The following is a 16126-nucleotide window of genomic DNA, read 5'->3' as shown; positions in this document are numbered from 1 at the left end:
AAATACTCGTTACTAGCGTAGTGCTTCTGTAATTGGTGATTTTGTACAAAATTGCTGCATACTCAAATGCCCCAACCAGTGCAGCACACACACAACCCAGGGCAGAAGCAGCAACATCCTGGAAAAGCATCTCTTTTACCTTCACACACAGCCCACTCTGGAGGAACGAGCTAATTGTGTAACCATTTTCCAACCATTAAGAGCACAAACATTCCATACATGAATAATGGACGGATGGCACATTCAATTAGCTACCTACTTGAACCCATCGATGGTATTCGATGGTCTTTTTCACTCTCGATGACATGGAAATTTTCTTCATTCTCCACCATTCTCATCTACTTCATCCCACCCCCAACCCCGCTGGAAAGCTTTTCTATTAGTCATTGAATTGTAATGCTAAAAAGGGACCCACTCACGTCTGGGTAATTTATGCACAATAACAAGAGAATTTCACTCGCGCGTACAAAATTATTCGAGAGTGAAAAAATTGTCCAAATTGTCCCACCCTAATTAATATTAATTTTCATCAGAATTCGAATATTCAATTTTGGGGGTGGCGAACAGACTGACAAAATTCTCCCATGACTTGGAAGGAAGAAAATCAATCATGATTTGTTTCAACTTCTTCGACAAATATTGATTTCTTCTTTGTGGCAAAAAATATGGATCCATTTTGAGGAGGGAAAAAGGTACAATTTTGCGGATATTCTCTTGGTCAATATAGGCCCACGCAATGCTTCATTTTCAGAAAACAAGCCAGCAAATAGTCTGTAGTAGAAGGAAGGATGATTATTACAAAAGTGAGTGGGTGGTTTTCATCTGTGGAGGTGTTTAACATTGAGAATCTTTAATAAAAAAAAAATTGTAAAACACAAAAAGGGATATATTTTTCATATATAGAGAGATCCTCGTAAGAAATTGATTTTTTTAAAGGCTCTCTCTCTCTGTCTTTAAAATATTCCACACACAGCAAAGGGATGTTTTGGCAACGAAAGAAGCAATCTAAATTAATTTTTATGAGTGCACAAAATTGTATAAGAAAAAAACCTTGCAGCCCCGGGGAAGATGTGTAAAATGCGAAATTGCCCACGTGGAGGGTGTTCCAAAAAATGTTGGATGAGTTCCCGTGGTTTGGTTGAGAGAGCATCTTAAAATTCCCAATGAGTCCCTTCATAAATATTCAAATTAGCCAAACAAGGGATGCTGCTGTGTACGGCTGATGGGGGGGACCCTCCGTTGGGGAATCTGCGCATTCGCCCCGTTCCCCCACATCAGGACCACCCTTAAGGAGTCCTTTGGATGTCGCACAAGTGTTCCTTATCGCAGGAGATGCGGCGGGATGAGGTGAGAGTGGCAAAAAAGGCGTGTTTATTGCCCAAAATGTGAAAATAACAGAGTGTTGGTGCCTCCATTGTCGCCCACCATCCACATCTAATACATCCTGGGAATTTGCAATTGCAAGAAAGGCGGTTTGAATTTGTAATTTCAAATGAATTTGGAGAATGTTTCGTTACATTTTGTGCCAATCTATTTGCACAGGAGTGAACACAAATTTTCATCAATGCGAAATTATATGAGGTATTGTAATTACACAAAACTCCACAACATGCAATCACCACAATGATGGAATGTACGTGCCTACCATCTTTCTCAGGTGGATTTACTATACAACTCTCTGGGCTTCTTACTTCTTCTTCTTTTTTTCAACGATTATTTCTTTTTTTTATTAAGCTTGTCTCGACAGTGTGTGTGTGTGTGGGGGGAGGAAGATATAAAAGTACGAGGTAAATTGTCGCTTCGCTCCAATTTACCTCGCCCCGCTTCGCGGGGATTTGTTGCGCTTCGCGCAAATTTTATATAGAGAAAATAATTGAGATGAAAAAAGTCCAATAGAAAATGTATTCGTTGGTAACAATCGCCTGGTATCAGTAGTCTCTGTACCAAATTTCATCACGATCGGACCAACGGTGTAGAAATGCATAGCTGAACAGACACCATATTTTAGAGAGACCTTTCTTTATTATATAGATGGGCCACACAAAAAATCTCCAACAGATATTTCAAAGGGAAAAAGTGAATTTCACACAACATTTATGGCGCCAATTTCAAAAAGTAGCCAAAAAAACATGAATTTTATATGGGGGCTATATGAAGGGGGGCTCTGGGGGGAAAATGAATGTCGTTGGTAAAAACCGCCTGGTATCAGTAGTCTCTGTACCAAATTTCATCACGATCGGACCAACGGTGTAGAAATGCATAGCTGAACAGACACCATATTTTAGAGAGACCTTTCTTTATTATATAGATGGGCCACACAAAAAATCTCCAACAGATATTTCAAAGGGAAAAAGTGAATTTCACACAACATTTATGGCGCCAATTTCAAAAAGTAGCCAAAAAAACATGAATTTTATATGGGGGCTATATGAAGGGGGGCTCTGGGGGGAAAATGAATGTCGTTGGTAAAAACCGCCTGGTATCAGGAGTCTCTGTACCAAATTTCATCACGATCGGACCAACGGTGTAGAAATGCATAGCTGAACAGACACCATATTTTAGAGAGACCTTTCTTTATTATATAGATGGGCCACAGAAAAACCTCCAACAGATATTTCAAAGGGAAAAAGTGAATTTCACACAACATTTATGGCGCCAATTTCAAAAAGTAGCCAAAAAAACATGAATTTTATATGGGGGCTATATGAAGGGGGGCTCTGGGGGGAAAATGAATGTCGTTGGTAAAAACCGCCTGGTATCAGTAGTCTCTGTACCAAATTTCATCACGATCGGACCAACGGTGTAGAAATGCATAGCTGAACAGACACCATATTTTAGAGAGACCTTTCTTTATTATATAGATGGGCCACAGAAAAACCTCCAACAGATATTTCAAAGGGAAAAAGTGAATTTCACACAACATTTATGGCGCCAATTTCAAAAAGTAGTCAAAAAAGCGTGATTTTTATATGGGGGCTATGTGAAGGGGGGCTCTGGGGGGAAAATGAATGCCGTTGGTAAAAACCGCCTGGTATCAGTAGTCTCTGTACCAAATTTCATCACGATCGGACCAACGGTGTAGAAATGCATAGCTGAACAGACACCATATTTTAGAGAGACCTTTCTTTATTATATAGATAAAGAACGTGGAAATTATTGTATTAATTTATGCAGTGGGAAATTTCTCGTTGAGCTGACTCTTTGTCTTCCCCTCTTGGCTTCGTTGTGCGGGGCGATGATGAAAGACACAAGTAATTTACTCAAGACTCTTGCCCTCTACCTCTTTTCACAGGTGCGCTTCACTGTAAGAGGAATGGAAGTCGCAGTGGCGGCGGATAAATGGTCAAACGTGAGGTTTCTGCAAAGGTTTCTATTAAGCTTTCTTCTTTTGTACATATCGTTGCATTCCAGGCACCATTCCATGCTATATATTTTGTAGAGATTATATAGAATGAATTCAGAGAAAACCAGAGAAAATATCCTGCATTCATTAGGGAGTTTGTTAAAGTGAAAAGTTTTAAATCTTGATCTAAAATCTAAACTTAATAGTTCCAATAAATTTTAGCTTTAATTTACATTCCTATAATAGGAAAGTTTTAGAGAATTTTAGTCTATGGTAGCTAATCTAATTTATTCTAACTCCAATTGTGTGTTGAAATTTTGTTCTCAAATTCAACAAGAAAATTATGCTAAATCCCAATTTTCACTTCTCTATGCATAAGTTTATAAGTTTATTCGGGTTAAGCAAATTTCTGCCGATTAGCCCATTATTTCTAGAAAACTATTTTGCGAAATTCCAGGATGAAAACTAAATTCTAATTTTGCAAAATCTAATTAGAATAATTTGAGATTTCATCCTAAAATGAGTATAATTAAAAATTTTAATAATTTTCAATTTTTTTGCTGAGTGAGATGGAAATCATATTAAAATTGAAAAGAAGAATTTTGCAACGCCGTTACGACTCCCACCTTCTTCTTTTTCATAATCACATAGCAAGAAGAGGAGGACAGTGTGCTGGCATTGTGCAAGAAATGGCGAATAGTGTCCGTGTAAGATTTATTTCGAAGACAGCACCGGGTGTCTTTCACTTGGTGTCGTTTTTGCTCCCACAGGTATTTTCCCTGGTGAATTCCAGGAAGGCCCTCCACCTTATGTATGATGAATTGACCAAGGTGGTGGCCTCCCGGGGAGGGTGGACGTTTTGTGCAAAGAAAAATTTCACTTACGGGCTGTGATTCTTCCTTCAGAGGCCAAGTTAAATATATGTAAATGCAAAGTCTAATAGATAGCTGCAGAGTATGGATTAATAAGAAAAGGGAATGTACTGGTAAGTTTCACTTACGGGCTGTGATTCTTCCTTCAGTGATCAGTCTAAGTGTGATATTTGATATAAGTTTGGTGGTGCAAACTCTGGGGGAAGGCTAACTCGCGCATTGGCTGTGATTCGTGGCGCGAGTCATCCTTCCCCAGAGTTTGCACCACCAAACTTATATCAAATATCACACTTAGACTGATCACTGAAGGAAGAATCACAGCCCGTAAGTGAAACTTACCAGTACATTCCCTTTTCTTATTAATCCATACTCTGCAGGTATCTATTAGACTTTGCATTTACATATATTTAACTTGGCCTCTGAAGGAAGAATCACAGCCCGTAAGTGAAACTTACCATGTACATTCCCTTTTCTGCTTAATCTATACTTTGCAGCTATATATACATTTTACCGTTATATTTTACTTTGCATTTATATTTATATACTTTATATACGTTATATATAAGGCGCCCCGCTTCGCGGGGCGCCAGAAGGTTACTGTCTTAATTTGCATTTATATTTATATACCTTATATATAAGGCGCCCCGCTTCGCGGGGCGCCAAAGGGTTACTGTCCTACTTTGCATTTATATTTTCTAAATAATCTTATGTACTTAACTCACTTAGCCATAATGTTATATTAAATTTTAATTGTCCATATCTCCTAAACGGTTCGATAGATTTTCTTATATGACCCATCGTTGGAAAGGTCTTGATATAAGCTATAACATACTGAAGTTCAATCAAAATTTATGATCTAGTTTTCGAAAAATTAAGGTTCGAAATTTTCGAAAATTTTGTTTTTGATTTTAGCGCCTTTTGCGGTCATTTCTCGAAGTTGCAATGTTCTAGACATTTGTAGGGTTTCACGAAACCTTTCATTTGCGCTTGAGATGATCAAAATCGAACTAGTAGAACCCGAGATATTTAATACTAACTTTAGAGCGCTATATCTCCGAAACGGCTCGATAGATTTTCTTGAATGACCTATCGTTGGAAAGGTCTTGACCTCAACTATAACATACTAAAATTTAATCAAAATTTATGATTTAGTTTTCGAGATATTCATCGAAAACTCATCGAAAATTTTGTTTTCGATTTTTGGCCCCCTAGCGGTTACTTTTGAAACTTCGGATGTTCCAGAGAGTTGTAGGGCTTGTTGAGAGCTTTCATTTGAGCCTGAGTTGATCAAGATCGGTCAAGCCGTTCTCGAGTTAAAGCCGATTTTCGATAAAATATTGTGACGGCCATATTGGCTAAACGGCTTGACCGATTTTCGAAAATGAGGTATCGTTGGAAAGGTCTTGATGGCCCCTATAACATATCAAAATTTCAGACCTCTAGCTATAATAGGGGCTGAGATATCGGCAAAACAAAATTTTGGGGTTATCCAAAATGGCGGACGGAGGGGAGGGGGGGTGAATTTGACTTCATAATCGGATGTCTTCCACCCGATATATGAACTTTGCCGTTTACCGCAAGTCTCTATCTATTACCGTTCTCTTTTTATTAAGCCACATACGACGGACGGACGGACGGCCGGCCGGAACATTTTTTTGGCGCATACGTTTTTTGGAATGTGGGGACCCTAATTCGTGCTCATACCAAGTTTGAGCCCGATCGGACAACATTGCATTTTAGGTGGTAGACAGAAGCTGTGCTATTCTTTTCTTCGAAAGAATCACAGCTAAAAATATGAGAAAAAAAGGAAGGTGTGTGCACTATATGAAATTTGTGAGCCCTCCACCTGTGTGCTAAATAATGTAACACATTCACTTCGTTTTTGAAATTCCAAATGCATGCACAAGAAATGTACAGTGCGGGTGTAATTTATTAATTCCCGGAAATTAAGTGGGGATTCCGTGAGTTCACGGGGATATGGAAAACCCTGACTTACACAGGGTGTCGCGTCGTGGAAATGTGGCTGTGATGATATAAAGAAAAGCAATTTGATATTTTTTTTTCTTTCGACGTCTATTTTAGAAGAAAATTCGACACCCCCGAGACACTTCCTGGATCGGGGCGCCGCATCTAGAGGGATGGTTAGAAATTGACTCTTATGTGGCAGGTAGAGAGCAATGAAGGTATCCCTACGCCCACAAATTCCAACCCCCTCCCCCCCAATGTCAATTTGTGAGAGTACCCAAAAAGAGATCCAATTTGATTTTGTGTGATGGGTATATATTTTTTCTTTTAGACAAATAAATTGCTGTGCGGTAACTTAACCTGCCGTTTCCGGTGGTTGAAATCATTAACCGTGAATTGAGCACCTCTTTTACCCGGGAGCAGGAAAGCCATGAGGGCAAAGTGGAAGGAAAGGTACAAAAGACGTTGCCTTTAATGCACAATGAATAACATCTCTCGGTTATTTTTTTTTTATTCTTCAACTCCATCTCCGGGTCCCATTGTTGGTAAGAAAATTATTTGATGATGGGTTATTTTATTTTTATAATTTAGTTTAAAATTCAAATAATAGGTATGAAGACAAACAAAGCCCGTAACATGGGAATCGCGTCATATCCCATCCGCTCTATAGGAGACGATAATGTGAGAAAAAATGCCCCTTTTAGGGTGCTACAAGTCAATTTGGCTGTTGACAAAGAAACTCTACTCTACGTTGAACCCCGCGTTGGGAAATTGATGGTAAGAAAATCTCAATTGCTCTCTCAAGTGGAGATTGAATTAAACGCACGCCGAATTGAAATGGATTTATTGGTGCGGAGGGACCATTGGCAATTAAATTGATTGATTGGAAAACACACAACGCGCCCCACGATCCCATCGAATGGGGCCTTAAATTGGGATGAAGAGAAATTGATGAGTAAATCCAAAAAGTCTCTGATTGTTGAAGCAGACAATGTCGGATGAATCGAATGGGTTATGTGGATGTAAAAAAAAGAGTCAATTAGAGATTCAGAATCCCAAGGCGATGTTGAGGAGAGAGAAAAAAAACACGATCATCTCAAGATGAAGATATTTTCTTCATCAAATGATCGAGAATTGTTGCTTTTGTGGACGTCAGAGACACTTCAGCGCACGAAGAATTATTAAAGGAAAGACACCACGGAGGAGGTGAGAATTCGGCGGTGTGCTCGTTATTTCTAGAGCAAAAAAAAAGTAACAAAACTTTAAGTTGAAATTTTCTTATTCATTTAAAAAAAAATAAAATAATAATAATTTTATAATTTTTAGCCTAATAAATTATTTTTAAAAAATCTTTTAAAAATATTTTTAATCTCCAAAAGACTTTATGTTTAGTTTAGACGGTTGGAGTGAGCAACTTACATGCCTTAGAATAACAACCCCATACATATTCTGTGCTCTACAAGTTTCTTCATTCATTTACAAAACCCCCGCCTTGCCGTGCATCCATGCGAGTTGAGGCAATAAAAAGAAACTCTCATGTTTATCTTTAAGACATTTGTGCAGCAATCATCAAAGACTGTACACGTTTTTTCCTCCCAAAGCCATCGCCATTGAATAAATATATATAAAAGTGAGGGGGAGAAAATGTATGTCTGTAGCGTCTGTAACATCCATTTCTAGTGACATGTGGTCTTTGGATGCAGATCGAGAGTCGAAGAAAAAAAGCATTTGGGTTTCCTCATACACATTGGCCGGATGATGCCAAAAGCGATCATTCGGTGATCTCACAGCCCTCTCTCGATCTCTTTGGCTTCCAATTTTTTTTGCTGTTTTATTTCTTCCAACGATCGCGCGAGTGATCTTCACGATTGTTGGAACGGGTTTTTTGTTTTCACTTTAGCTGCCAATCTTGGAGCTAAAAAGATTATAAAATATATAATAGAGGAGAATTGTACATATGAAAAAAAGCACGATCGCAAGAAGCTGAATTGAGAAGCGATCGTGAAGAAAATTCACCAAGAACTGCCTCTTGTTTTTGTTCCTCAACTATCCTTCTCTGCTATTTTGCAAGAGGAGATGGAGATCATACAAAATGAACCAAATAACATTTGAAACGATCTATGGCAAATTATTCTCTGTCAGGAGATCCTTCCTTCTCTCCAAGTCTTGGGGGTACCTGCGTGCAAGACGACCATTGCAGATGCACAAAACGAATCCTCCAAATTATATGGTGCAGCACCGAAGAATGGAAGATACAGAGTGAGAATTGTAATTTATTCTTCGTATTTTTTTCTTCTTCTCATCTTTTCTCCCCTCTGAATGCCTCTGGGGGAGAATGATCTTCGAGAGGCGATGGCAAATAAAACATTTCTTTTGCCAAATTGATCGAAAGCACAAAAGGATACAAATGTCAGCATCCAATCTCACCATGATCTTTCCAATGATTTTAGAGCATCCTCTTCTCTTTTTTTTTCTGTGGACGCGACGGGTGGTTTTGTTGCCTGGAATGGCATTGTTACAGGGAGGATGCAGAGAATGGGCCAATGCAGGGAGAAAAAAAAAGTGCTCGTTTTCAGTGAAAAGGGGCCATATGAGAAGACAAGAGGGCATAAAAGGAATTCCAGGCAAAACGGCACTCGAAACTTCCCCAAATACAAAATCTCTCTCTCCCTCCGTTCCCTGGTACACAACGCTCCATTCCCGGAGTCTGCACAATACCCAAGGAATTCAATACCTGAGGATTTATTTATCTACCCAGAAAAATTGTGAAAAATGTGCTGCCTTTTTTGTGTGTGTCCTCTCCCCAATTGTTCGGGTAAGCGACATATAGAGGATTCTCTCACCCACACCGGGATTCTTCGCAATTCAAAATGAATTTCACAGAGAGCAGAGGGTGTAGCCCAATGGTGCTCCTCTTGTCGTGCCAAAGTGTAAATAATTGCAATTTATATTTCCGCCAATAAGTCAGGGGGATGAAAAGGCAAAAGGGGCGCGCGATCGTGAGTCAATTATGGGGTGCGACGGGAAGGGAGGAGAAAAATTCGTTACAAAATACATAACGATCGAAATTTCCGTCAATTTATTGCTAAAGGGTGTGAGGGGCACAGCATCCCTCGTCTGAAATTCAATTTATACAACGCATCATCTCACATAAATGCTATTTCTTTGTAAATATATTTTTGTACTATTAGAGAGAGGGTGTTTAGGGGGAGGAACTTTTAAAATATAAATTTTAAAGATGCTTTATATGGGAACATATGACGGAAACTATATATGCATGAAAGCTTATGTTATTCAGATTTATTATTTCATGACTTTTACTTTGAATTATTATTATTATCTTGATTTATAACAAAAGTGAGAGGCTTCTTCATTAAAGCCTTCATTTATGCTTAAATATGCTTATCTATGGTGTAATCAGATCATATGACAAAGTAGTAAAGCATAAAACATACAGTAAAAAATCAATAGACTTTTAATTCAACACAAAAAGGCTACAATGTGTGCAGAAGAGGATATAATTTCACTAATTGATTTACTTTTAAAATAACTATATATGCCCATTTCGTGTATACCTCCCATGTCATTTAACGAAATCGTGCATGCAACTTCCATATCAAATACGTAATCAAGTGGTCAACAAATAAGTTCGTGTGTAGACACAAAACGTGATAATATCAACGATAATTGAATTGATATGTGTGTGACATGATAGTTTAGTTATTTACTAAACAATACCCCCAACAGCAAGTAAATCCTCCATATACATTGCATACGAAAGCTCAAACTGAAAATACCTTCACGTACAGCTAGTTCTGAAATTAACTAATAAAATATTCATGAGATACATCCAACTGAATGGAGTGGAGAATGAGAGTGAGAGATAAAATGTTAAATAACATGGGTTTTTTAACTTAAAAACGTGAGGGATGGTGCTACATAATATACATATGTAAATAACATTTGTATTAGTGTTGTCATTGTGGTCGTTTTTTTTTTTGGTAAAAATAATAATAAATTCATGTTTGAGAAAATCTTTTTGTTTATTTTGCATTTCTTGAGGAGTGTGAGGTGTTTATGAATGATTATTTCTTGAATTTTCCTTTAGAAGAAACTTTAAGTATTTTTTCTTACAAAATGCTTCAACAGTTGCAAATTATGAAGAAAGTTCATGAGGTTGAATTTTATTTTTTTAAAGAAATACTTAACAATAAAATTATTTCACTGATTTAAGCTTTTTTTCAAAGTTCTAAGAAAATATTCTAAAACATTCTACGAATAATAGTTGCAAACTTCTACTCGTGCCTCATCCTCATCATTTGCACATTGATGCAGAACTCTTTAACTTTCCGAGATTTGTATTTTGCCACGATGGAATAACTTATTTAATTAAATAATTTAAATGATTTGTTAGTCTTGTGTGATTCATGTGGTTCGGAGCTAATAAAAAAATACTTGAGAATAATAAATTTTTTAATAGAAAAACTTTTATTTTGCATCTCAAAGCAAATTCTTATGGCATTAATTATGTGCTTTTAAAAGTTAAAAAATGCAAGATTTTCCACACTGAAAATTGTGTGTGTGAAGAGAAAATCTACGGAGCTTTCTCAGAAAAAAAAGCTCAATACTGATCGTTATACATTTTCTCATAGCAATTTTCAAAGTTAGTGTTCTTTCGAAGCTCTCACAGCAAGTAAACTTTCTTCATTTCTGGTGGTAAACCCACGGAGTAGTGCTGAAAGAATATTTAAATGAGGTATTCTCATGCATTTTATTAATTTTCCGTTGGTTGTCTATTAAAGTTTCAACTCTACTCCTTGGATGCTATGCAAATAACATGTTGTGGGGCATATATAGAAATGTAAATTCACCATCTAACACAGTGAATTGCACAAGAAATATTTGTGTGGAGTTCTTTGCTAATATTTAGCGGGTGGGAAGGAGCTGCAAGAAAACTTCAAGTTGTACATTGAGATGTGTAGACAAAGTGTTGAAATTCATCATCCCACCCTTCCCCATTGTGCAGCATGGGGCTTTCAAGGAGGGTGGTGGTGGTGCACCCAAAATGCGTCCTCACCAAGTGGATGCTCAAACGGCACGGGAATCTTGTAAATCAGAGCAGTGTTCACATAATCTCGAATCAAGTCATCCGGAAATAATCTACTCTGATAAGAGGATATAAGGACAACAGCGTCTCACAAATTCTGCCTTCGAAAGGGGTCGCAATTTTGAGGGGGTGGGACGTGAAGGGGATGAATGCATTTGTGGCCAAAACTTACGTCTTGAACACACATCGTCAATTCCCTGATGGGATTTTGAAGATATCCAGAGTTGTTCGTATGACAGATTTGAGATCTTTGCTTAATTAAAGAGCTTTTGATTCATATTGATGAGATACGAATGGGAGAGATTTATTTGTTAAATTTATGGCATGATTGGCAAGTAAGCTTTCTTGATTACCTACAGATATGTTTTAATGCCATAGGCGGGAGTTTTTGATTTCAGAACGTGTCAATCAGATAAGTTTCAAATAAGCTACGTACTGTGAATCATAACTTATCCAAATTCTGGAGATTATTTAAATAACTCTCAAGGAGCAGAAATATTGAATCTTGAGTTGGTAATTTAATAAATTATGTAGGAATAATTTGATTTTGCAGTCCTAAAAGCTTTTTAAAACTAGGAAAATTTAAAAACAAATTTCTTGAAAGTAATTTTGAGGGCTATTGCTGACTCTTCTTTTTTTGTAAAAATTTTAAGAACTTTTAAAACCAAGTTTTGCACTCATAGAAAAAATTCCGTATTTATCACTGCAAAAGTGGTGTTTCATATAAGAGAATTCCGTATTTATCACTTTGCGGTGATAAAACGGGAATTTGTTCTATGAGTGTGTTAAAACAAAGAAATCGAAAGAGATCCTTAGAGAGCTGTTTAAGTTTAAGAAAAATATTGAAGAATACTGAAGACATTGAAAATTAAATCATTTTCAGTATCTTCAGAATTTTAATACATTTGAAAACAGGTCTGGAAGTTGAGCCAAATTTTGTTAAGATTCTAATCTAGAATTAAGCATTGCTTAGAACTTCGTAACGTTGTCTCTTTTAATTAACTTTAAAATATTAAATTTAAAATTCAGAATCAAAATTTAATTTAAAATTGTTGTTTTTTTTGAAAAGCTCATTAAATTAAGAAAATGTATTATCTTTACTCTTTGAAATTAATGTTTGTAGTTACAACAAAGTAATTTTTAAAGGTTTTCTTAAACAAACATTCTTCTAGTTTTAAGGAAAATGTCTTTCAATTTTAAAGAAAAACATGCAAAAAAATATTTAATTTCCTTAAAGAAATAAATAATGGAGTCAGTTGGTCAGGGAAAAAAAAGCTTGAGAGTAATTCTGAGAAATAAGTTGAGAAATCTACCATAAAATCCAGCAAATCTCACATTTTATTGGAAATTAGAAACCATTATTTACTTTAAGACGCTAAAGACAGTGTTGCATGACTGTAAATTGTCTTAAACCGTATTGTTGAGCATCTCCCACTGCCACAACCATAATCAACGCCGGACAATGCTTTGCAATTTAAATGTCATAACTTTTTGCAAAAGATTCATCCAAAAATCCGATTTAGTCATAATGGCATACCCATATACGAAGAGCAAATGTTGGCTTTCCTTTCATTTCAACGGCATGATTGTGTCTCATCTCAATGGTGTTTGGTCATCAACTCCCAAAAGCACTTCTTGGAAGCAATAATTCACATGGGATTACTCACAGTAAAATAATTTTGCCTACACTTGATGCTATTTAGTTGAAATTAGCACGCATTTCCTGGTGGGGTGATCGACGGTGCGTCCGCCTCAACCCCCCAACATGTCTTAATTGCATCTAGATAGAAATCTACTCTGTGCTGTGCTCACAATCGAAATGCGTGCACCGAGAATGAATGGGATTTATGGGTAAAGTGAAGAGAGTGGGGGGGGGGTTTGTGAGTGGATTTAGTAAATCAGCAAATTTTGCATAGTCCACAGGAATATTATATGTATAGGTATTATGTAGCCCATCACATGACAGGAATACAATTTCACATTGAATATTTGCTGTCGATGCACATTATTCCCCTTCTCTCGTCTGGTTGGAAAATATAATAAAAATGAGATTGTGGCAGAAGTGTGTGCAAATACCGATTGGGTGGAACAAGGTATGGTTTTGTATTTTATGTGGAATTCCGTTGGCAGCTGCAGCTGCTCTAAAGGTTTTTCGGGAAAAATGGCATGTTTGCCGTGTTGGGATTCAAGCGAAAAATTCACCAAAATATGTACGTAGCTATAGGTAGTTAATTGGTCCGCGCGATGTGGTTTGGTTGCGGAGAGACTTGTCTGCGGAGAATTGTGGATGATATCATACAGGTGTTCTCGGAGGTGGAGATATTACTTAGAATCAAACCTTCAGGAAACCAACCCACCCTGCACACACCCCAACCCGTACCCCCAAAAGTGCCCATTAGTCAATTTCTTCGTTTTACTCCATTCGCCCTGAGAGGCGAGCGCGAGCATCTGCCAGCGGGCAGGGAACGTCAATTAAATTAAATGCATGCTTTTATGGATGAAACTTTTATGATGTTACATTTTCCGGTGGGGAGGAAAATGAGTAATTCCTTACCGAGAAGCAAAAATGCTGTGATGAAATTAAATGATTTCACAGTGTAATCCATTTTGATAGCAGCGTGTAATCCGTGGCGCCTTTGGTTAATTGAGGTGGCGCACTATACCACACAAAAAATCCTTCTATCCTTGCACTTTCACAATTTTTATTCTTTTTTTGTTACAAAATATTTTTCAGGACTCTTTTCTATTTAAAAATAATTCCTCTTTGGTCCTCTTACTGTGCCTCAGTGGCAATCCATGCAACAACACTGATTTTTTTGCACAACATTCTCTCACATTCTCTCTTGTTAGAGAAGATTTCTTTGAAGAAAATAAACACGCAAAAGAATTCGTTGCAAAACACTGCACGCACGGATATATTTATATTCAATATATATAGCCACTATATCCTTTTTCTCTATTGGCGGGAAAAGAACCAGCCAACGGCTTCTCACCTCACATGCACCAAGAATCTCTCACAAATCACACATTCATCAAGCCAATAAATTCTCTTTTTCTCTGCTTAATCCCAAAATGGTCAGTACACAACACTTCCAAATCCTTCCGTGAGAATCCTTTCGATTTTACAAAACAACAAAACGGTCAGATTCAAATGAAAAGGAGGGTCGTCATGCGAAACAATCAACACACGTGTATCCGTCTGAGGCGAAAGATAAACTAAAGTTTGGCTTCAGTTCGATTTTCAGTTGAACCTCCCGATGTTGGAAGTGGTTTTTTGGTTTGGATGTGTGGTGGTATGCCTAACACAACCCAACAATCGACGGTTGTTTGGAGTGTAACAAAACATCTGCACATAACTTTTAAATACACGCCACTATAAAATCTACCTTTCAAAATGTCTTCTCGTCTTTTCCACCTCTTTCCAGCACATAATGAGGTTCACCGCTCTTTCAATCTTTCGCAGAAACTTTCCGGCATGTGTTGTATTCATGCTGTGAATGATTTCTTAGATAGGTGTACTACCTACCTACTATATATTGTAGATTTTACGGTGTATTGAGAAGTGCGTTTTGGAATGGTAAACTTTTGACTTCTCTGCATGGAAATGGCAGTTTTGGAAATGTGAAAAGTTGATGCTTTTCAGGGAGAATTAAATTATATAGAAAGTTCTTTTTTTCCGGGAAACATTTAACTATTGTAGTTTGGTGGAAAACTTATAATTGTGCCAAAGAAAAACTTTTATTAAGCTTGAATTCTTAAACTCGTTAAATAAACAAGTTTAGTCATTGATAAGAATATGGAAAAATTCTCATTCAGGGAATAATTGAAAGACGGTTAACCCTGAAGAGGATCCTAAACGGATATATCCCAGAATAGCTGGGAAAAGCTGATAAAGATTTTTCTAAAAATATCATAATAATGGACCTTATTCAGCGACCAAGAAACCCTTGAAATCTTTAAATTTCAATACAAAATTTAAAGATTTCAAGGGTTTCTTGGTCACTGAATTATAGGCCCAATGACGTAGTTTTTTTTATTTTTGGAGTAATCTTTGTCAGCTTTTCTTAGACGTTCCCAGTGGAAAATGGAAGTTTCTTTATGAACTTCTTATTCTTTTTTAATCCGGCACATATAAGATTATTTTTATTCCAATTGTTTCGATCGAAGATTGATACCTATATCTGCTTCAGTTTTTAAGATAGCAACGTAGGTTCAAAAGTAAATTTTTTGTAAACATGACAAAAGCTCTCTTAAAAAGCTCGTTTAGATTCTAAATTAAGGAATTTTCAAATAAGATTCTTAGATCCTATTAGAACGATTTTTTCAAACAAGACTGTTTTTTTTACTTTTCAAGCAAGTTTTCATGAAACATTGCTAGCCTGAAGCCAGAGAGTTTCACTGGAAACACACCTTGGCTATTGAGAAAGAGGCAGAGAGTTGTTTTAAAAGACTCATTCTGTGTATTGGTGAAGAAAAAACAAACTGACTGAGGCCCATCGAAGACTCACATAGCTATATGCCAGCATTACCAGCATAATGTTGTATGCGTACCCCTCGGATGAATGCATAAAGTCGAGAAACATGGCAACGGTGTGGTCTCGCAGCCAGTCGTTGCTGCTGCATATCGCGAGGGTATATTGTTTGCTGGATTTCAAGACTCACACAGCTTCTCACAGAGTTGAATTTGGGATGTGATTTTCCTGCCTCTACCCAGCTAGCGGCTCCTGGCTTATATTCCATCCAAAGAAACTCCCACTCTGCTTTAAACAATATTTTGATGACGTTGGGTTTCAAAAGTAAACAGATATTCGTTCGAATGCACAATGTCTTCGCGTTATA

General features: G+C 37.1%; 1 protein-coding gene across 2 annotated transcripts in view; it reads right to left on the bottom strand.

The window, feature by feature from the left end:
- LOC129788714 (hemicentin-2-like) overlaps positions 1 to 16126 on the bottom strand; it is a 169732-nt gene that overhangs the window by 62159 nt on the left and 91447 nt on the right. Inside the window, exon 1 of one of the 2 annotated variants that reach the window (XM_055825002.1) lies at positions 13842 to 14505. The exons of the other annotated variant lie outside the window; for it this stretch is intronic. Within the exon in view, the coding sequence (XP_055680977.1) occupies positions 13842 to 13893 (52 nt within the window). The 5' untranslated portion in view covers positions 13894 to 14505. Of the gene's footprint in view, positions 1 to 13841; positions 14506 to 16126 lie in introns of those variants that run through there. 2 annotated transcript variants of the gene reach the window in all.

This window comes from Lutzomyia longipalpis, chromosome 2 (assembly GCF_024334085.1).
Source record: "Lutzomyia longipalpis isolate SR_M1_2022 chromosome 2, ASM2433408v1".
Lineage (NCBI taxonomy): Eukaryota > Metazoa > Arthropoda > Insecta > Diptera > Psychodidae > Lutzomyia > Lutzomyia longipalpis.
The sequence above is the reverse complement of the archived record's forward strand: the minus strand, read 5'-3'. Positions and strand labels throughout refer to the sequence as shown.